The sequence below is a fragment of the Triturus cristatus genome, chromosome 3_2 (assembly GCF_964204655.1).
Source record: "Triturus cristatus chromosome 3_2, aTriCri1.1, whole genome shotgun sequence".
NCBI classification, from domain to species: Eukaryota; Metazoa; Chordata; class Amphibia; order Caudata; family Salamandridae; genus Triturus; species Triturus cristatus.
The window spans coordinates 1,028,133,660-1,028,156,484 of NC_140584.1; the positions used below are offsets into that span (position 1 = coordinate 1,028,133,660).

The following is a 22,825-nucleotide window of genomic DNA, read 5'->3' on the forward strand; positions in this document are numbered from 1 at the left end:
ACATGGCAAAAATGCTGAAATTACATAGGTTTGCATTGTAGTACCTCCAACCCATAAGGAAACAAGCATTTGCAATGCAATAGGTCTCGCATTTACGCGAGTTTGAGCTATTGACATTGCAAATGACTGCCTTTTATTTAAGTTTTAAAAACAGATAAATGCATTGTCATTTGCAATGTCAATCGCTCAAACGCGCGTAAATGCGAGCCCTATTGCAATGCAAATTGCTTAAACTACGGAAAGAAGTTTTAGTTTTTTTCTTATTAAGTGCAGAATTGTGCTCCGGGCTTTATAGCGCCCTGTGAGGCAGAAACACCCAACGATAAAGTGCCCGGAGGAGACACCTAATCCAATATACAAAGGACTGCCGACTTGGGAACCAGGTTCGAGTCTCGGCTCAACACCCTGTGATTGTGGGCAAATCACTAATCTCTCCTTGCTTATCAACAAGACAAGCCCGGCGGAGCGTGGCGCGCGCGTGCTTGGGGGCGGGGGAGCACCTTCCAGGCGGGGGAGCGGACCCTTTGAAGTGCGATGCCAAACAGATTGCATGGCGGCACGATGCGCGTGATTGTGCGCGTGCTAGCCTTGCAATCCGATTTTTGGGAGCACTTTTAAAACCCGCTTACAATAGTCCGCTCCCCGCCTGGGATGCGCTCCCCCACCGCCAAGCGCGCGCGCCACGCTCCGCCAGGCTTGTCTTGTTTTCTTTCTACATCTTGTCGAAACATTTCAATTAGCATTCCCACCCTTCCACGTCACCGCCGTACTGGCCACAGTTAGTTCCACGTCGATGTGACAACCCGAACAGTTCTAACTGTGCTTGCTCCCTCCTAGAAGTTAATAAATACTACGTAGACCTAGACGTATTTATGCGTTATTCAGCTTGTAGTGTAATGTGCAGGTTTTGGAGGGAAAGCTGCAACTCATCGAATTCCAAGGACATCTAATTACTTACACGAACCCTTGAAAACGGGAAAAGCCAGTCTTCCCCCTCGACTGCTATCTCCAGCTGAGTGGCTGGAAGCAGGGTAAGTTGTCGGGGCCGCACATCTCCATCAGCCAAATAGTGTATAATTCTGCTCCATGAAACTAAGGCATGGCCCCTTGTCAATTTATTTTCGTGCTTGGTTGGATTAGGGTTCTGTAGGAAAAATGCAGATGGAAGGAGGAATATTGCACTGTTTGTACCAGTGGGCAAGACAGAGGGCCAACTAAGAAACAGAATTTCGGAAAGTCCCGCTCACAATGAACATTGAATAAAGCTGCCTTGGGCAAAAGAAAGATGGGACCTATATTACATTTTGCAACTCTTATGGAAATGTGTTGATGGGCACATTTGCTTGCTGCTGTATGTTTGCTGCTACTTTTTAAGATTGTTGGTAAATCAGCAGTGACACGCTGTGTTTTATAGTCAGACTGCAGTTATTCATGGCTAACTACAGAACTGGGCATTTTACCTTACTCCATTTATAACCCTCAAGCCCTATTTATACCCTTCGATGAACCGTGTCCAATTTACCTCTCAGCACGATGGTTTCAGACTTCTGTATTAAAACCATCCACAATATTGCCTCTAATGACCGTGTTGAAATGTCATAAACTAGTTCCTTTTAATGGGCCCTTAGTCATAATTCCAGTGATGTACTTTGTTTTTAACACATACAACGCATTCTCACACACCTTAGAAACGTGCCACCTGCTATATTCTGTGACTCCCAACTCTTCTCCAAAAGAGATTTGGGGTTACTAACGCAATTACACACTGGAGATGTCGAACAGACCAAAGCAGTTGTTCTGGTTACACCGCCCCAGAACACTCAACCATGGCACGTGAAGTCTCTACTAAGTTACTGCAACGTACTGTAGCTAGCCCTACATGAATCCGACTTTCATGCCACTGGCCTTGTCTAAAACCAGAGTGTCATACTGGGAGCGGTGCCCCGGGGTACGGGCACCACAGCTCTCTCGCGCTGCATCTAGGCCAGTGCAATGCACACAAGGGAGATGAGAAGGGCTCAGCTACCGCATTTTATAATTCAGAGTCTTTTTTTTTTTTTAGCATGAAGTATTCAGATTGGCCGCGCGAAACCAATGTATATGCTTCAGAGCGAATCTGCCTGGATAATATGATGCCAAGGGAGAAGCCGACAGAGGGCAGAACGCTTTCTTCAGGGTCCTAACTACTGCCGCTTATGAAGACCGTGACTCGGGTACCAGTCACTGCAGGAAAGAGGAGTAGGGAAATGCAGAGAGAGGGAGAAGGGCACTTTGCAGGAAAGAGCAGTGGCCCTTTCAGGTGATTTTAAAAGGGAAGATGAGAATTTGGATGGGGATGGTGTGGTGTAACGGCTAGAGATGCCGAGTTTAGAACCGGGTTCGAGTCTCGGCGTCAGCTCGAGAGCGTGTGGTTCTGAACAAATCACTGTATCTCTCCGTGAATGCATCCTTGTGTAATGTAACGGGTTCTCACGTAAAGCATTCCAGTACCTTTGGGTCGAGTTCGTATAAAAACTGCAAAAAATTAAAGAGAATGAACTGCAGAAGAGAAAAACCCGTGCTGCAGCAACATGTTCAATTCAGGAGCGAGAAATAAAAATGCAGAAGCAAGTGCACCCAGCATGAAAGAACTGAGGCAGGGGCGAGAGGAGAAGGGCTGAGGCACACAGAAACCAGAAGGGCTTTCTGCAAGAATGAGCATGGGCCCGACGGTGAGGGAGACTAGGAAATGGGCAAGAGAAGTACCAACATACTGCATCAGAGGGCGACAGTGAAAGAACCTCAAGAGTAGGAAATGTTCAGTGTAGGGCCACATAGGACCCCAGAGATGGGGAAATCTGAAAAGGCAACAGTGAGGGGGTTCCCGTCTGAATGAGCGGGAGACACCTCAACGGGGTGCCCAAAATGCAGGAGTGAAAAGTGCTCCTTGCATGTGGGAGCAGGGACTCTGGAAGAAATCACTGAAGTTGGAACAAGAGAGAAAAGAATGAAGTTGGAAACAGAGAGAAGACAAGCCTCCCGCTTGCCGTGCATGGTACTGCAGGAGGGAGGAACGGCAATGCAGAAGAGCTGGTGAGACAAGCCCCCTCCCGCACAGAAATGGGCAGAGTCAAGGTAAAGCAGAAGAGAAAACACGTGTACGTCTTTTCTGCAACAAATCCCAGGGCACATAAGGAGTGTGATAAGGTACCAAACGTCTCCAAAAGGTAGCGTGGCACATGGGTCTTATGCAAAACCAGATAGTAGAGCTGTGGGGCCTCGCGCTTTAGGAGAGGAGCATTCGAAGTTAGACCCAGCATTGGCCGTTGTACCTGCAGACCTGTCTATTCTGAGAAGGCTGTGGATTGATAAAATAGCCGTTAAACAATGCCGGAATATTAAATGACAAGAGTCAACAGCAATGGTGAAAATAAAAATAAAACATTTACGTTAAATACATGCTTTTGAAACCTACCATACCTCTTTTAGAAATTCTGATAGCAGGTTGAAAGAGGGGGCGAGTGATCCAAGGTTTGCATTTTAGGTGAAAATACCCCAACATTCGGAGAAAGGGGGGTCCCCTTTAGAAGCAAATCAGATGCTAGAGGCGTGTAAAGATTTTGTTTCGAGTGGGGAGTTTTGCGAGGAGTCCGATTTTTGACCTCTGCAAATGTTGCATTGCTTTTTGGGTTCTCTGTGCAAAGTTGTGTTATTGTCATAGCAAGATAGTTTTCACATTCGTAGAACCCAGTCATGCCAAATGCGCTTCATGGCCGCCTCAGGCTATGGAATGCTGTCTAAATGGTGTAATGCAGTACAGTATTTTCCGCGCTGCAGTTTTTCTTCTGTGTTTACATTTTCCGGTGTTCTTTCTAGACACAATGGCAGTGCGAAGGAGAACAAGCATTGGCCGTACGCGCGCCTCGCGCTTAAAGTTAAACAAAAAAAAAAAAACAAGCCCGGCGGAGCTTGGCGCATGCACGCTTGGGCGCGCATTCCAGGCGGGGGAGCGAACCCTTTGAAGTGCTCCCAAAAAGCGGATTGCATGGCGGCACGATGCGCGTGATTGTGCGCGTGCTAGCCATGCAATCCGCTTTTTGGGAGCACTTTTAAAACCCGCTTACAATAGTCTCGCTTTGCGATCACTTACGCGATAGCAAGACGAGACCTAAAAATGAAGCACTAAACAATTGTCATACAATAATGCTTTATTGCCATAAAGCAAACTTGTAATTGCAGGCATTTGCCTGTAGGCTGCAGCAGAGTACTAAGAAACAAAGAAAACGGACACCTTGCCTTTAAGGCATTAGAGTAGGGCCTTTAAGACCTGCAGGAGACCCCTTGCTCCCATGATGCACCACAGTTGGCAGTTAAGTCAGTTCTTTTTGACGGTGCATATGCACCTGAGTAGATCTGCAATCAATAAACAATAACTTGAAGAGAATGCTCGTCCAGGGAGGTGGGTGGGTTGCTTATGACTGATGAGTATACCCCTGGATGAGAACTTGGATTACAGGTAAGTAACTAATCCTTCTCATCCAGGGGATACTCATCAATAGTCAATCTATGATTAGAGTAACAAGCCCATACCCAAAGTCTCGGGGACGAGCAACAGAGCATATAGAACATGAAGTAACATCACATTCGAACAGCAGTTATGCAAATAAATTCCTCAAAGAGGCCTGCCCCACCTGGGCATCGGCCTGTGCATCTGAATCTGGGCAGTAATGGCATGTAAAGGTATGTATCGAGCGCCATGTAGCCGCCTTGCAAATCTCAGATATAGGAACGTTGCGAAGGAGAGCTGTAGTAGAAGCTTTCCCTCTGATAGTGTGCACTCGTGGTCTGCCCTGCAGAACCTTGTTGGCTAGTTGGTAAGACAAGGCTATACAGGAGACTATCCATGTAGAAATAGATCTTTTGGAAGCAGCCAGCCCGGTATTTGTTGAACCATAATTGACAAAGAGCTGGTCCGACTTCCTAAGTGAAAGGATTTTATCAAGGTAAAACTTTAAAATCCTCCAGAGGTCTAGAGAATGTAAAGCTCTCTCCGGGGGAGTGGTTGGCTGAGGAAAGAAAGTGGGCCACATGATAATCGGATTGATGTGAAAATCTGAGACCACCTTGGCCAGGAAACGCGGATGAGTCCGCAGCACCACTCTATTGGCGTGGAAAACAGTGTAAGGCTCCTTGCAGCCTAGGGCCTGAATCTCACTTACCCTGCGGGCTGAAGTGATGGCTACTAAGAAAGCTGCCTTCCAGGTCAAATGCTGCAAGGATGCCTTATGAATAGGCACGAAAGGAGCACCCATCAATTTGGTGAGGACAATGTTAAGCTCCCAGGGAGGCGAAGGGGACCTCACTGGTGGAAACACTAATCCCCTCTAGGAAATCTTTGACCACAGGCAGTTGAAAGAATGAGGTCTGGGTAGGAGACTTTCTATAAGCTGTGATAGCAGCGAAGTGGACCCTGATTGAGGGGTACTTCAGGCCTGACCTTGCCAAGTGCAGTAAGTATGGAAGAATCACACTCTTGACCTGGAGTCAGATCAAGAGCGTTGTCCCTACACCAAAGGTAAAATCTCTGCCACTTGAAAGCATAAGACTTTCTAGTGGAGGGCCTCTTTGCTTCTCTAAGAAGGTCCATACAGTCAGCCAAAAGGTCTAGATGTCCTTGCTGGATGACCTCAGGAGCAATGCAGTCAACCGGAGGGAGGGGAGGTTGGGATGGAACACTCTCCCCTCGTTCTTGGTCACTAAGTCCTGGCGGCAGGACAGCCTCCGGTGTGGAACCTCTGACAGTTGGAGGAGATCCGGGTACCACCACTGGCGTGGCCACTGGCGCTATCAGGATCATTGTGGTGTTGGTCCTGTAGAACTTCTGTATGACCGCCGGGATTAGAGGGAGCGGAGGAAAAGCGTACAGCAATGTCTGCGACCAGCTGATCAAAAGTGCATTCCCCTGTGATCCCTGCTGGGGGAATCTGGACGCGAAGACTGGCCATTTCGTGTCTGTCGCGTCTGCGAACAGATCGATGTCCGGCACTCCCCATTGCCAGAAGACCTCCTGAGCGACGTCTTCGTTGAGCACCCAGTCGTGCGCTTCTACGAAGTCTCTGCTGAGGCAGTCTGCCTGCACATTCAGGGTTCCTGGAAGGTGGACTGAGACGATGGAGACCTCTCGCCAGTAGCCACTGCCAAATGGATTGGGCTTCCAGAGACCGGACTTGTGACCTGGTGCCTCCTTGCTTGTTCAGTAAGAACATAGTTGTTGTGGTGTCTGTCTGAATTGAAGAGACTGATACAGGGATTTGAGCGCCGGTTGGACCACTCATAGCTCCAAGAAGATGATGTGATAACTTCGTGTCGGACCAGAGACCTTGTACCTGAAGCTGGCTCATATGAGCACCCCAGCCTTGCATTGAGGCATCTGTGACCACTGCCTGTGTTGGAGGAGTCTGATGAAAAGGGACCCCTTGCAGCAGGTGAGAACGTTTCATCCACCATCTGATGGAGTCCCTGGCAGCTTGGTGGAGAGAGACCCGATCTTCCCAGCAACCTGACCTCCGAGACCATTGATCTTTGAGTGCTTGTTGTAGAGGCCGCTTGTGAAGGCATGCATTAGGTACAATGTAGATGCACGAGGCCATCGATCCCAGTAGTGAAGACACTTGCCTGGCTGTGGGAAGTGCAGTGTCGAGAAGAGTGTGGCACTTGAAAAGCATTGATGACAACCTCTCCTCCGAAGGACATACGCTTGCCTCTGCGGAGTCCAGGCAGGTGCCCAGATAGTGTATCCGTTGAGTGGGGTTGAGGACAGACTTCTTGTAGTTGACTTGCCACCCCAAGGAATGCAGCAGGTTGAGGCAGTATGAGAGATGGCTCTGGAGTAGCACAGGTAGAGCTTTTCAGGAGCCAGTCGTCTAGGTAAGGATAGATTAAGATCTTCCGCCTGCGGAGGAAGGCAGCCACCACCGTCATGCACTTGGAGAATGTCCGTGGGGCGGATTTGAGGCCGAACGGAAGCACTCGATATTGGTAGTGGTGACGAGAGACCTGAAACCTAAGGAATTTGCCATCTTGCACGGTACCCCTACTCTAATGCTTTAAAGGCAAGGTGTCAGTTTTTTTTGTTTTAGTACTCTGCTGCAGCCTACAGGCAAATGCCTGCAATTACAAGTTTGCTTTATGGCAATAAAGCATTATTGTATGACAATTGTTTAGTGCTTCCCTTTTTCCTTATGGGTTGGGGGTACTACAATGCAAACCTATGTAATTTCAGCATTTGTGCCATGTTTGAAACATTTTAGGGTGCATGTATACGTTTTCACATATGCATATATATATATTTATATACATGAATTTTCTATATGCTCCAGGATCCCGTACATGGGCGGGGATTATTCATAGATTTTGACTATTGAGGAGTATCCCCTGGATGAGAAGTCGTCCTTCGTAGCCAGAATGAATGAAAGCCCCTAAGCAAGGCTCTTGCAGGTCAGAAGGAGGCAACTGCAAGTGGATTCTCTTCTAAGACCATTGGCTGGATGCATCATATGACATCTCAGTGACTAAAGATGTCCTAGATGGCAAGACGCCAGAATTTCATGACTTGGTTGAAGTTACACTGCTCACCACTCCCCCATCCATCAACTACCTGAAAGACATCTCCTGGCAGAGGTCACTTTCCTAAATGGTGCACAAGTTCATAAAGCAGATCACACACTTTAAGGCGATCATTTAGACGTCTCAGCACCCTGGAAAGGACACCTGACGCAGATGTACAGCATTGTGAGGAGGAAAACAAACCTAGAAAAAATATCTATCTTACAATCCAAGATGGAAATCTAGGATAGATGCCTCCATGAGGAAAAAATAAGCCCAGCAACTACAAAATATTTTTTGTTCAGCCTTTACTACTGCAGCAGTGCTCAGGATCCTTATTCAGTGACCCGAAAACTTCCTGCAATGCATAGAACAACAACAGTTTTCACTCCTGTACAACCAATGAATGTAAACATAATTTCTTCCATTCTTTTTGGACCCATTTCTGGGATTGTGTTTTTGTCAAATGCACAAAAGACTACCTGCCTTAAAAGAGAAAGATGTCCTATTAATGTGCACAGCTGACAGTAGTGCTGGGAAAGTGACAAATAGCTATCCACTGGATCACATCTATGGCACACCCACCTATGAAGCCTGGTTATGGGATAGGATGGGCTTCAGCGGAGGAAAGGCACCTGAAAGTGGCCAGGTAGGATGATAACGCAGAAGAGATTGCATGGTGCCCCCCGAATTTGTTATTGTTAATAAAAAGATTTTTTTTAAAAAAAGGATTGCGTGGTGGCCAGAAATGATCAACTTGCTTTCTACCCCAGATGCCAGAGAAGAGAAGGCAGCAGAGGGTGTGGTTGGCTCTGTATAGGCTAATGGAATAATTCCACATACTTCATGGGTCACAGTACAATGAACTGTGGCGAGATGTGGCTAGGAGGAAGGATAGGTACGAAAGATGTCAGCGCACGATTATGCTATATGGCACTGCACTGCCACGCTATATATGCTTAATATTGACCAACATGGCCCAGGAGTGTACGAGAGGGGAGGGGTTGGCAGGGACTTGTGATTATGCAAGTGTTCAAGCTTTCCTGATGCCTTGTGCTACTTCTGCGTGAGCTTGGTTATAATGCTATGCACGGCATAATGTTATTTTTTTTTTACTATAGTGGTCTTTACATATAAAAGATGTTAAAAAAAAATGCTACACAAAATACTCCATGATGAAGAACAAGCTTTAGCCACAGAGGCTTGACTACTAGGAAATACATCAACAGAAAGCACATTAAGATTCATAACCCAAGAAATTAAAAGTACCTTTCTTGCGACACACTTTGCAGCGGGCATTCTCAGATGACATGTCCCACTTAATGCAAGCATCTAACATTCCCAGCAGCACGTGCATACGAGAGAAGGTCTGTGCATCGCGAATTGCAATCTTCCACTTCTCCACTGCAGAAGCTACCTACAAAGGAAAAAGATGCAACAACATTATTTTACTGGCTATATTAGAAGGCAAGTTTAACTTGCACCATAGATGATCATCGTTGCAGACGGTCCTGACGTAAACCAGAAATATTTACAGCAGATTGTCCTACATGTACAGACAGTGTGAATCAGTTTTTAACGTTGTGAGATCTGCCTGCAGAGCCCTCACAGCAACGACCCAATCTGGTATTAATCGTGCACACAAAGCAAAAACGTAAAGATACAAGTCACAAGGAACATGATTCTGTTTACGAATGCTGTAAACCAGTCATGATTTTGTTGAAGGGTGTCAGCTGGTTCTCAATGAAATTCAAGATTAACTACTTATCTGCATGCATAAGATTTAATTTAGCAGGCAGCCTGTATATGGAGAACTAGAATCACACTTGCCCCATAATGGGTAGGCCCAAAACTGTGCTACAGGCACAGATAACTAGAGCATACTTTGCCTTCTATTAACATCGGATGATAATCAGTTGAAATTTACTTCGCAAATGCTTAACTTCCAAATATTAAACATTACAGCTAACAAGTAATATGGTCTATTTCTACACCAAGGATTACCCAACAGCGTAAAGCTGGAACAATGTGTATAATATTTTCTCATTTTCATCCAACTTTAGTCCACATGGACAGATCTGCGCCGAATTCGAAATAGAGTTACCGTGTTGTACATTCACAGGAAAAAAAAAAAAGATATAAATGACAATTTTAATGAAAAATCCAAGTTTCATAATAACCCACTTTTTTTGGTGGGTGTTAACGTACCACCATTTGGTGTGTCATCAAGACGTTGCTGTGAGAAAGTGGCTCTGTATATACTGTTCCCAAATAGGTACAGTGTGTACAGAGCCCACAGTCCCCAGAGGATTGACAGAGGCTAAAGTTAAATATAACCTTACTCTCTAAAGTAGTAGCTTGGTTGAGCAGCAAGGCAGTATCAGAGGACAGTGTAAAGCATTTGTTGCACACTCAGTCAGCAAATGGTCTCACACACTCAATAACTGAAATCTAGGCCAATGGTTCATATAAAAAAAAAATATGTCTGTTTTATTTTAGAACCAACAATAGGTATTAAAATATACTTTCTCAGAATGAGATGCTTTATGTAAATACGTTTGCAATATGCAATTGACTTTTGTAGATAGTTACAGGTTGTTACAAGAGGCAACACAATTTCAAACACAATGCATTGAGCTCAATGGAAGATTTAAGTTATTTGCAATAGATTACTTTCAGGATTACTTTTGCAACTCCAGGACTGGATCCTAGATTCAGTCCTGGGACAGTTCTTAGAAACAAGTGATAAAAGTCGACTTCGATACTGTGGTGATTTTTAGGCAATATTTTGCTATTTTAAAAGTTGACACTTAGAAGAAATTTCATAGAAAAACAGTCAATGATTCCCATGGAAGAAAATTTAAGTTGCAGGTCAAGTATGTTCTCGTTACTTTTGTAATCCAGTACTGGGCTCCTAGACTCAGTACTGGGACCTCTATTTAAAACAGGTAAGTAATTACGTTTTCACAGTTACCACGATTTGTAAAAAATATTTGAAGTTTGAAAAAAATCGACACTTGGAAGAAATTTCACAGAAGAACAGTCAATGATTTCCTATGGAAGAAAATTGGGTTACTGGTAAGTTCGGTTGTGAATATTTTTCAGGGTCAGTGCAGGGCACCACGATCCAGCACTGGGATCTCTAACAGCAGGTGAGTATTTTCATTTTCGTTACTCGACTGATTTTTGGTGAATATTTTAAGTTTTGGAAACTCCACACTTCGAAGAAATTTCAGAAGAAACCAGTCCATGTTACCATATGGAGAAAGGAATATGCTACTTACCAGTATTGAATATGCTACTTACCAGTATGCATCTGTTCTTGGCATGTAGGGCTGCTGACATTCATATCTGTGCATAGATCGCCGCCTAGTGTTGGGTCCGGATGTTTGCACGTTGTTGTCCTGGAAGAGTCTTCGAAGTATCCTGAGATGGGTGACTCCTCCCCTGGACTACAGTGCGCATGGGCATCCTCTCCATCCTCAGATTGTTTTTCACCATTGTGGCAGTGATGGAGTAGATACAGAAAGTGATAACCATGCTATACAGTAATTCTGAGAGCTGCAGCTGCTACAGGCGCCGGGGAGGAGGGTGGGCGATATGAATGTCAGCAGCCCTACATGCCAAGAACAGATGCATACTGGTAAGTAGCATATTCAGTTCGAGGCATGTGGGCTGCTGAATTCATATCTGTGCATAGAATACATAGCAGTACCTCCGATTAGCGGCGGCTACCAGTGCCAGCTGCAGCGGTCTGAAAAAGAGTTTTGAGAACAGCCTGTCCTACAGCTGCCTGCTGTTTTGAGTGTACATCTACGCAGTAGTGTTTGGTAAATGTATGTATAGTGGACCATGTGGCTGCTCTACATATTTCCTGTAAAGGAATGTTTCCCAGGAAAGCCATGGACGCCCCTAACTTACGTGTTGAGTGGGCTCGTGGGGGAATTGTTAATGTGAGTTTAGCCTTTTGATAGCAAATTTGAATACATTTAACGATCCATCTGGCTATACCTGCTTTGGAAATGGCGTTGCCCTTGTGCTGTGGAGAAAAGGCAACGAAAAGTTGTTTGGTCTTCCTAAAGACCTTAGTTCTGTCTATATAGTACATGAGGGCTCTCTTTACATCTAGTGTATGGAGCATTCTCTCTGCTACATTCTGTGGATTTTGAAAGAAAACAGGCAGTTCAATCGTTTGATTCATGTGGAACTGCGATATTACTTTGGGCATGAATTTGGGGTTGGTACGTAGTACGACCCTGTTTGCGTGAACCTGTATGAATGGCTCTTGAATGGTTAGTGCCTGGAGTTCACTAACTCTTCTTAACGAAGTGATCGCCACTAGGAAAGCTACTTTCCAGGTGAGGAATTGAATCTCACACGAGTGGAGAGGTTCGAAGGGTGGACCCATCAGTCGGGTGAGGACCAGGTTGAGGTTCCACACCGGTGCTGGTGGGTGTCTTGGGGGAATTACTCGTTTAAGTCCCTCCAAGAAAGCTTTGATGGCAGGCACTCTGAATAAAGAGAGGTGCTGCCTGTTCTGGAGATAGGCTGCTATTGCGGTCAAGTGGACACGTATTGAGGTGTATGCCAGATTGCATCGGTATAGGTGTAAGAGGTAACAGATTATATTTTGAATGGATGCGTCTAGCGGGTTAATGTCATTGTTGTTGCAATAAATGACAAACCTCTTCCATTTAGCTGCATAGCAAGCCCTGGTAGTGGGTCTCCTGGCCTCTTTAATGATTTCCATACAGTCAGGTGGCAGGTTTAGGTAGCCAAACTCTAGGATTTCAGGAGCCAGATTGCCAGGTTCAGCTGTTGCGGATCTGGGTGCTGAATTTCTCCATGGTTCTGCGTCAAAAGCGCGGGTTTGATCCGCAGTCTTTGATGCGGCACCACGGAAAGTTCCAGAAAGGTTTTGTACCATGGCTGGCGTGCCCATGTTGGAGCAACCAGGATGAGTGTTAGTGAGTGCTGTCGCAGTTTGCGTGCCACCAGCGGTATCAATGGCGCTGGGGGAAAAGCGTACGCAAATCTGCAGGACCAGTTCATCCATATCGCATTGCCCTGCGACTGTGGATGTGGGAACCTGGCGGCAAAGCTTTGGCATTTTGCGTTTTCGCTTGTCGCGAATAGGTCTATCTCTGGATGACCCCACTGCTGGAAGTACGGTTGGAGTACTGATGGGTGTAACTCCCACTCGTGCATTTGGTGGCTGTGTCTGCTGAGCAGATCCGCCATCTGGTTGTCCTTGCCTGGGAGGTGTTCCGCCATGAGGAATATGTTCCTCTGAATGGCCCACTTCCACATGCTCTGAGCCAGATGAGACAACTGTGGAGAGTGTGTTCCTCCCTGCTTCTGTATGTAGTACATGGCAGTCATGTTGTCCGTCCGGATCAACCCGACCTTGTTGCACAGATGTACTTTGAATGCCTTCATGGCTAGGAAGATTGCCAACAGTTCCAGAAGGTTGATGTGCATCTTGTTTTGTTGTGTTGTCCATAGTCCCTGCACTGTGTAATTGAGTACATGAGCTCCCCATCCCTGGAGAGACGCGTCCGCTGTCAGTATTATTTGGGGAACAGGCTCTTGGAACGGTCGGCCTTTGCAAAGGTTTTGTGGATTCCACCAATGCAGAGAGTTGTATGCCCGACCGCTCACCAACACTAGGTCTTTCAACTGTCCTTGAGCCTGATTCCACTGACGTGCCAAGCACTCCTGAAGCGGGCGCATATGTAGTCTCGCGTGTGGGACTATGAAAATGCAGGAGGCCATCATGCCTATCAACTGCATGAACACTCGCGCAGGAAGGGAGTGTTGGGGTTTGAACTTGGAAATCAGCATTTGCATGCTGCTGATCCTCACTAAATTTGGCTGAGCTGTGGCTGCCAGATTGTTTATGGTCGCACCTAGGTACTGTTGTACGTGTGCGGGTTGAAGATGTGATTTTGGGTAATTTAGTGAGAATCCCAGACTGTGAAGGAGCTGAATGGTGCGGGACATGTGGCTGGCACATTGCTGGGCTGACTTTGCCTGAACAAGCCAGTCGTCCAGGTAAGGGTAGACATGAATGTGTTGCCTCCGTAGATGTGCAGCCACGGTAGCTAGGCACTTTGTGAAAACTCTGGGTGCTGTTGTTACTCCGAAGGGGAGGACTTTGAATTGATAGTGCTGACCCTGAATGGTGAACCGGAGATATTTTCTGTGTGACGGGTGTATGGGTATGTGGAAATACTCATCTTTGAGGTCCAGTGTGGCTAGGAAATCTCCCTGTCTGAGGAGTGGGAGAACCTGCTGCAGGGTGAGCATGTGAAAATGCTCTGAGAGAATGTAGTGGTTGAGGGGTCTCAGGTCTAGAATAGGTCTGAGTGACCCGTCCTTTTTTGGTATTAAGAAGTACAGAGAGTACACCCCTGTTCCCTGCTGGTGTACGGGCACGACCTCTATTGCGCCTTTTTGCAGCATACTTAGTACCTCCTGCTGTAATAACGCGAAGTGCTCTGAGGACATAGGACGGTGCCTTGGCGGTATGGTGGGTGGAGTGGCGGTTAATTCGAGACAGTGTTGGATAACATCTTTGACCCACCTGTCTGTGGTGATGGAATTCCACGTGGACAGGAACCGCTGGAGTCTCCCCCCGACAGGTGTTATGTGGTCGGGGGGGAAGGGAGAGGGTGTCACTGTTTGTTCTTGGGGGAGGACCTGGTATTGCCGTAACCACGTCCTCTGCCCTTGGTGCTGGAGCCACGATATCCACCTCGGGTGTTTTTATCGTAGGAACCCTGTGCGCCCCCTTTATTGTAGGTTTGTTGTGCCCCCTGTCCTCTACCTGCACCTCTATTTCCGGGGCGACGAAAGGAGCCACTACGAAAAGTCTGCGTTTGCAGAGCCCCCATTGACTTCGCAGTGTCCGTGTCTTTTTTTATCTTTTCTAAGGTGGTGTCAACCTCCGGTCCAAATAAGTAGTCGGGGTTGACCGGCTGATTGAGGATGTTATTTTGGACTTCTGGTTTGAATCCGGAGATTCGTAACCAGGCGTGTCGTCGTAGCATGACGCTAGTGTTTATTGCCCTTGCAGCTGTGTCTGCGGCATCCAGTGCACACTTGATGGATGCGTTTGTGAGCAGTTGTCCCTCCCTGATGAGGAGCTCCGCTGCCTCTTTGTACTCATCTGGCAGGTGTTGGAGTAGGGTCTCTAATGTGTCATAGTGTGAACGGTCGTATCGAGCTAGGAGGGCCTGTGTATTGGCGATGCGCCATATGTTTGCTGCCTGGGCTGCAATCCGTTTGCCGGAGGTTTCTAGAACCTTGGACTTTGTCCGGGGGAGGAGCATCACCAGTTGTCTGCGAGTGTGCTCGTTTGCGAGCATTGGCAACTACAATGGAGTCCAGAGGCAGCTGGCTCCTAATGTATGTGGGGTCCCCAGGTGCGGGTTTGTATTTCTCGATCCTGGGGTTTATGACCCGTGCCCTGGTGGTTTCTTTGAAAATGTCCTTTGCTGGCTTTAGGACACCCTTTAACATGGGCAGAGTTGTAACAGTCCTCTCTGAGGATGCGAAAGTGTCCACCAAGAAATCATCCTCGATAGTGTGAGTGGAGTTGCACTCCATGATTGGCTGCGGCACGTTCAATGAGGGCATTGAATGCAGCAGTGTCCTCTGTGGGGGACGTTTTTGCGCCATAAAGTTGCATGTCCTGTGTATCCAGGGCAGCACCAGGCTCTACGGGGTCATTCCAGACCTGATCAGGGTGTTGCTGGCCCTCAGGGTCCATGTCTTCGCGGTAGATGGTGTCGTCACCCATGTAGTCCTCCACTGCAGCCGTGTCGGAGTGCGTTGGAGAGAATGATGGATCTGTGTAAGAGGTGTGGATGCGTTCATAAAGAACTGGTTCCGATTCCGCCGGCATTTTTTGTTTTAGCGGGATCCTATAAGAGTCCAAAGCGTGCCCTGAAGTGATCTTCCGCTTCTGGAGCATAAGCCTGCCGGTGTCGAAGTGGGACGGCGATGTCCCAGTAGTCGAGTGTTCGGTAGATGGAGACCTTGTCTGTGTGACGCGTGTTCTGATTTCGAACATTTTCGGCGCCGTGGATGGCGGCAGACCAAAGGTGATGTTGGCCGGTGCCGAAGGTGCCTTCTGTGCCCGTTTCGGTTCGGAGCCCGACGAGGTCTGGAGGGCTGCTTTTTCCCTGATGCGTTTCAAGGACGCTGCCACTTGTTGCACCTGGAACGCTGATGGTTCTTTGGCGCCGATAGGTTCCGTATCGGCAGGCGTGGACTTCTTTGAAGTCACCGGGTCATCGAGCCGATGAGGGGTAGGAGCAGACGACGGCGTCGATGAATGTACCTTAGTCGCTGCCTTCGAGGTGGATAGCGATGCAGTGGCCATTTTCACCTTGATGGCTGGTGCCGATTTTTTCGGTGCCGGGGGCCTTGGCGCTGTGACGGTACCGATAGATTTCCTTTTTGGGCCGGCGCCGACATCGGCTGCAGCGAGTTCGGCACCGAAGTCCCGTTTGGTGCGGTCGGAGCCGACGGGTTTGGCTGGCGTCGAAGGTGTGGTGGTCCTCGAGCCGACCAGTGTCTGTTTCACTTTCGGTTTCTGTTGAACCGGTGCGATGAGTGGTTTCGGTTTCGTGGTAGGGAAACCAGTCTTTTTAGGTGACAATGGCTCTTGCTGAATGTCCGTGGCCGGGCCAGAGGGCGGGGCCGAGGAACTGCGGGATTGGTCTTGGGTAAGGCCCGAAGGCGATCCCTCGACCGGAGCCGTCGACTGACCCATTGGGATATCCTCCATTTGGACGGGTAGGCCTTGCTCCTCACCGGAGCTACCTTCTTCGGCCCCTAAGGCCTCATTGTAGTCTCCTACCTCATCGTCGGCTTCTTCCCTGTGAAAAAGCTCTTCTTCGACATCTTCCGATCGGGAACCGTGTTCGGAAGTGGGGCTGGAGGGTGTATTTTCCACGCTTTCGACATCTTCGTCCTCGGTGCTGCAGATGTTGGCCGGCGCCGCTTGCTGCGCTTCCAGTCGCGCGGCTCGTCGATTCCGTAGAGTCTTCTTGGATCGGAATCGGGCACAGGCCATGCATTTCGATTCGTCATGATCCGGTAAGAGGCATTTGTTACACACCGGGTGGACGTCGATATGGGGGTATTTGGCGTGGCAAACAGGACACCGCTTGAATGGTGTCCTCGATTCCATCGTCGAAGTTCGGTCGATGTTCGAATTGAATGGATCCGAAAAGTTGTGAAAAACGCGAAACTAGTCTGTAAACTGTCGATACCGATCGGAAACAGTACCGTCGAAAACTAAAGGCCTTTTGGCCTGAAGAAAACAAGTTACTTACCTGTAACTTTGGTTCCCCAGTATTGGTAACTTTCATAGATTCTCATGCTTTGTATCATTCCCCGTCGTCGGAATGGGAGCCTCGGTAACAAAAATATATATATATACATATATGTATAACCATAGAAACAAAAGAGAAAAATAGGCCTAGGCCTCATCTCATTTTGTGTATATCACCCTCTTTGTGTAAAAGAGCCCAAACTTTTGCCAGGACCAATCAGCACAGCCTCACCCTCTGGAACCTTCATGAGAGAGCTCAGAGCCTCAGATTTTCGTAGCCGTTGTGCCAACAGCCACTACCTCAGTAAACCGGCAGAGCTTTCCCAGGGGAGGTGGGTGGGCGCATGAGAATCTATGAAAGTTACCAATACTGGGGAACCAAAGTTACAGGTAAGTAACTTGTTTTCTTACCCCAGAATTGGAACTTTCATAGATTCTCATGCTTTGTATCAGAATAGCAAGCAGTAAATCACGACAAGCACATTTCGGAAAACACTTGGGCTTACAAAATCATCTCAGTGTACATGATAAAACAACCATTACTGAAACCAAATGTGCTTACCAGGATGGAGGGATTGTAGGGAAAGCTCACCTCTCATTGAAAAATATTCCGGAGGACTGCTTGACCAACAGCAGCGTCAGCTCGTCCCACCGATTCCAGGCAGTAGTGCTTCGTGAAGGTGTGTACACTGCTCCACGTTGCTGCCCTGCAAATGTCCTTGATCGCCACTCCAGCAAAGAGAGCCACTGAAGACGCCATCGCTCTCGTAGAATGAGCCCGGGCCCTTTTATCCAAAGGTTTGCCCGCAGCCTGATGACAATATTGTATTGCACTGGAGATCCAGCGGGAAATGCCACTCTTGGCGAGCGGCAACCCCTTCCGTGGTGCACTGTAGGCAATAAATAGCTGAGTAGACTTTCTGAAAGAGCGTGTGCGCTCGAGATAGAAATTCAGACATCTTTAGACATCCAAAGAATGCAATGTTCGTTCCGCTTGTGTGGAAGGACGCGGAAAAAAGGAGTTCAAAATTAAGGGTTCATTCAAATGAAACTCCGAAGGCACCTTTGGGATGAATTTTGGGTTGGTTCTCAAAATCATCACATCCCGTTTGAACTGCAGAAAAGGCTCCACTATAGAGAGAGCCTGGAGTTCACTAACCCTCCTAGCCGAGGTTATTGCCAAGAGAAGGGCTAGTTTCCACGATAGGAACTTCAAGTCCGCCTTGTGAATAGGGTCAAAGGGCGCTTTCATCAGTTGAGCCAGTACTAGGTTAAGCTGCCAGATAGGAGGGGGTGGTCGGACCAGAGGAAACATCCGAAATAACCCCTTAAGAAACTGCTTAACAATCCTTGCGGACCATAGAGATGGCCCCGATGTCTTCCGTCGAAAGCGGGATATGGCAGCCAGATGTACCTTAATCGAAGAGTGCGCCAGACCTGATTTAGCCAGAGACAGGATGTAAGGCAAAACCTGATGTGGCCGGGATTTGTAAGGATGGAGTTTATTCCTCTGGCACCACAGACAAAATCTCTTCCATTTTGCCCTGTAGGTCTTATTAGTGCTTGGTGCCCGCGCCTGAGATAAAACATCCCTGCACTCCTTGGAGAGATTCAGATGGCGGAATTCTCTGTGTTCAGGAGCCACGCTGACAAGTGAAGTGACTCCGGATCCGGATCGAGCACCTGCCCCAGATCTCGCGACAACAGAGATGGAATCAGTGGCAAGCGATTCGGCCGATCCTGGGAGAGAAGCAGGAGTTCCGTGTACCAGAACTGTCGCGCCCATGCTGGAGCAATGAGAATCATCTTGCATGGTTCCGCCCTGACTTTCCTGAGAACTCGAGGAATGAGGGGAATTGGAGGAAAGGCGTAGCAAAATGCGCCGAACCAAGCAATCGAAAGGGCATTCCCCAGAGACCCTTGCTGGGGAACCTTGCTTGCGTAAAACCGGCACTTGGCGTTCTCCGGGGACGCAAAGAGGTCTATGGTCAGAGTACCCCATCTCTTGAACACTGCTTCCAGCGTGGCCTGATCCAATTCCCACTCGTGTGTCACTTCCGTCTGTCGACTTAGGGCATCCGCTGTGATGTTGAGACACCCTGCTAGGTGCTCGGCTTGCAGAGTGATCTTGTGAGAGATCGCAAAATCCCAGATCATCTGAGCTTCTTTGGACAGAGTCCGCGACCTTGTTCCCCCTTGCTTGTTGATATAGTGCATGGCCGTCGTGTTGTCTGTCCGGACCAGCACTGCACGATTCTGAAGTCTGGGAAGGAAGTCTGTCTGCTGGACTCCAGTGACCGCTGACCTGAAGCTCCTGGAAGACAGCTCCCCATCCTTCTAGGGAAGCATCTGTGGTCACCACCATAGGAGAAGGAGGGATCCGGAACGTTAATCCTCCTGCGATGTTCTCCTTCACCAGCCACCATTCGCAGGCTTTGCGCATGACAGGCGTTATCCACACCCTGTCGTTGAACGAGCCTTCTGCCTGGCGCCATTGTTTGTCCAACTCCTCCTGTAGAGGACGCATATGAAGCCTGCAATGCGGTATCAAAGGTATGCAGGATGAGATTGATCCGAGCATGGACTTGTACTGTCGAACCGATACATGTCTCTTGTGCAGCATTTGACGAGCGGAAGTGGTCAGTTTGCCCTGACGCTCCTCCGACGGACGAGCCGTGCATCGTTTCGTGTCCAGAATAGCCCCAAGGAACTTCCGTGACCTGGAGGGTATCAGCTCCGACTTGGACACATTGAGCTGAAGACCCAAATGGGCGAACAATCGTATGCAAGTTGACACAGCCTGAGACGTTGCCCTGAACGACGGAGCCTTGACGAGCCAGTCGTCCAAGTACGGGAACACTTCCAAGGACGGCTTCCTTAGAAAAGCAGCGACTGGTGCCAGCATCTTCGTGAAAATTCGGGGTGCCGACCGAAGGCCAAACGGGAGCACCTTGAACTGGAAATGGCTCTTGCCTACTGTGAAGCGAAGATATTGCCTGTGAGCTGGGTGGATCGGAACATGAAAGTATGCATCCTCTAAATCCAGGGACGCCAAAAAATCTCCCGGATTGAGTAATCGTAGAATATCCTGGAGAGTGACCATCCTGAAAGAGAGTTTGATGAGATAGGTGTTGAGCTCCCTGAGGTCTAGTATAGGACGCCATGTATCCTCCGTCTTCCGAACCAGGAAGAACCTGGAATAAAACCCCTTGCCCCTTTGTGAAAGCGGCACGGGCTCTATCGCCCCCTTGATGAAAAGTTGGTGGGCTTCGAGATGTAATAGTCGGAGATGTTTCGATGCACGGGCGTCCGGAGCTCTTGTTGGAGGAAGATCTTGGAACTCCAACGTATGGCCACTGAACGATATTCAAGACCCACCGGTCTGATGTTAAACGCGCCCAGCTGTCCAGACAAAAAGATATCCTGCCCCCGACCGGTGTTTGTGGTAGGGGAGGAACAGTAGCCAGAGCCAGGAGGCCGCTATTGCCTCTTGGCGTGGTCTTGTCCCTGACGATTCTGACGTCCTCTCTGGGACTGTCGAGAGAAAGACGCCGACTGTCCTTGGCGCTGGCTGGAGTATTGACCTTTATAGGACTGTCCTGATTGTGTGGAATATTGAAGTTGGTTTACTCTGTAATTAGAAAACCCTCGACCACGTGCCCCTCTGAATGGCACTTCGCGATAGTTCAAAGATCCCAAGGACTTAGCTGTGTCTGTGTCCTTTTTAATGCTTTGGAGGGCGTCATCCACATGCTTACCAAAAAGCATCTCCCCGTCAAAGGGAAGGTCCAAGATCTTATTCTGGACCTCCTGGCGAAACCAGTTCGCCTTCAACCAGCCTTGACGGCGCAAGACCGCTGACCCTGCCAAAGCCCTGAAAGCAGTAGAAGCTATGTCCATCGCACAGTCGATGACTTCCGAAGAGCATCTTTCTCCTTCCATCAGAACCTGCTTGGCTTCCTCTTGACTCGAGTCTGGTAGCTGGTCCATGAACGGCTCCATATCACACCACATCTGGCGATCGTACCTGCCCAGAATAGCCAGAGAATTAGCTGCACGCACCAACAAGCTGGCCATGGTGGAGAATCTTTTACCCACATTGTCCAGCCTTCTGCCTTCTTTATCTGGAGGCGTGGTTAATTGAGTGGACGGATTTTTTGACTTGCTCTGTGCGGCTTGTGAAATAACGGAATCCGGCTTAGGTTGTCCTAGAAGACACGCAGGACTGCCCTCAGGGGCCTTGTATTTCTTCTCCAGCCGGGGAAGAACCGGAATGACCGTCGCCGGATTCTGCATCGTCTTAATTCCCTCATCCCAGACATGTTCTATGATGGAAATTGATCTGACCGACTTCTTATACTGAGCTTTAAAGTCATATAGGAAGCAGTCGGACTGCTCCACTGTAAGGGGCAGACCAAACCTCTTGGATGCCCGCTCCATCAAATTATGGAAACCACCAATGTCTGCTGGAGGAGATATATTTGTTTCTCGGCCCACAGCATCCGGATCCTGCGTATCATCAGGGTCCCCATCAGGATCCCCTGGATCAGTAAGAGGGATCACCGGTCCCTCGTCGTCCTCGTCCGTATCCACATCTTGTGTGTCTCGATCGGCAGGTTCCGTACCTGAAGGTTGGGGAACCACTAAGGGTACCACCGGTGAAGTGCCACGAGGTATGTCCCTTGGTAGAGGTGGCAAGTCCATTGCCTTGTCACGTGGCACTACTGACGTAGAAGGACACACCGGAGTGCGATCCGGCAATGTCGGAAAACGCGATTTATAGTCTTGCAGCATCAGTTGCAAATCCGTCACTAAAGCCACTGGCAAGGCAATCATATCCTGCCTCAGAGAGCGGGGGTGTACTTCCTGTGTCAAGCTTTGCCGCCCCTCCTGCACCTCTGGACCATAAAAGTCCTCCGTATCTGTATCCTGCTGTTTCACATTCAGGTCTGAAGGGCTGTATGCGTCCCCATACTGCCCATCCTCTTCATCCTCTTCCGAGTCCTCGAGAAGCATGGATGGTGGCAAAGGCGTGACCCGCTTAGGAGAAGTCATGTCCGGGGTAATCTTTAATCTTTGGATGGCAAATCCTGAATTTTTCGTCGTCGACGGTCCCGTCGACGGAGTTGATGGCAAAGGGATTCCCAGCGTCGACGAACTCGACGACGACATCGTCGACTGAAGGTTAACTGTCGACGGAGCTAGAATCGTCGTCAACGATGAGGCCGTCGACAGCTCTGAAATCGTCGTCGACGGAGCTTTCTTCTTCGTCGACGGAGCATGTTTCATAGTCGGCGGAGCACCCGTCGACGGTCTCGTCGACGAACTCGTCGTCGTCTACGTGGTCTTAGTCGTCGACACCGCCGTCGAAGACGAGAAAGTAGCCGTCGTAGACGATGAAGCAGATAGTCGACGGTCTCGTCGACGACCCCAAGGAAACAGTCTTAACTATGGAGATCGTCGTCGACGTACCTGCTTTAGCCTGCGTCGACGGACGCGGTTTCTTCACTGGAATTGACTGAGGAGTTTCTGCAGCATGTTTTTTCACAGATTTCTCCTTCTGGGACGGAGGGGAAGATGTTGCAACCTCCTTCTTGTCCTTAAGGGCTACGTCCACAGTAGCAGCCCGTCCCTGCCTCTCCTTTACACTGCCGTGAGGAGATTTCATGGGACCAGCCTCCTCAGACCTGTCAGAGATCCCGTGAGGGGCTTTGAGAGGGGGTTCCACAGAGGTGGAGGGAGATGACCTACCCCTCTTCTTAGATCTCCTGGAGGAGGTACCAGAGATAGATTCCTCCTCATCCGAAGAGAGGACCTCCGTCCTGGTCTTTAGCTTCTGCAGCCACGTCAGCAACCGACCCTCTCTGTCTCTCGAGGTCTTGGTTGAGAAGGTCC

At 48.6% G+C, this 22,825-nt stretch overlaps 1 protein-coding gene across 1 annotated transcript in view; it reads right to left on the minus strand.

The window, feature by feature from the left end:
- Positions 1-22,825, minus strand: part of BAZ1B (bromodomain adjacent to zinc finger domain 1B) — a 314,567-nt gene that overhangs the window by 72,917 nt on the left and 218,825 nt on the right. Inside the window, exon 14 of the mRNA XM_085649665.1 lies at positions 8,854-9,001. Within this exon, the coding sequence (XP_085505791.1) occupies positions 8,854-9,001 (148 nt within the window). The remainder of the gene's footprint in view (positions 1-8,853; positions 9,002-22,825) is intronic.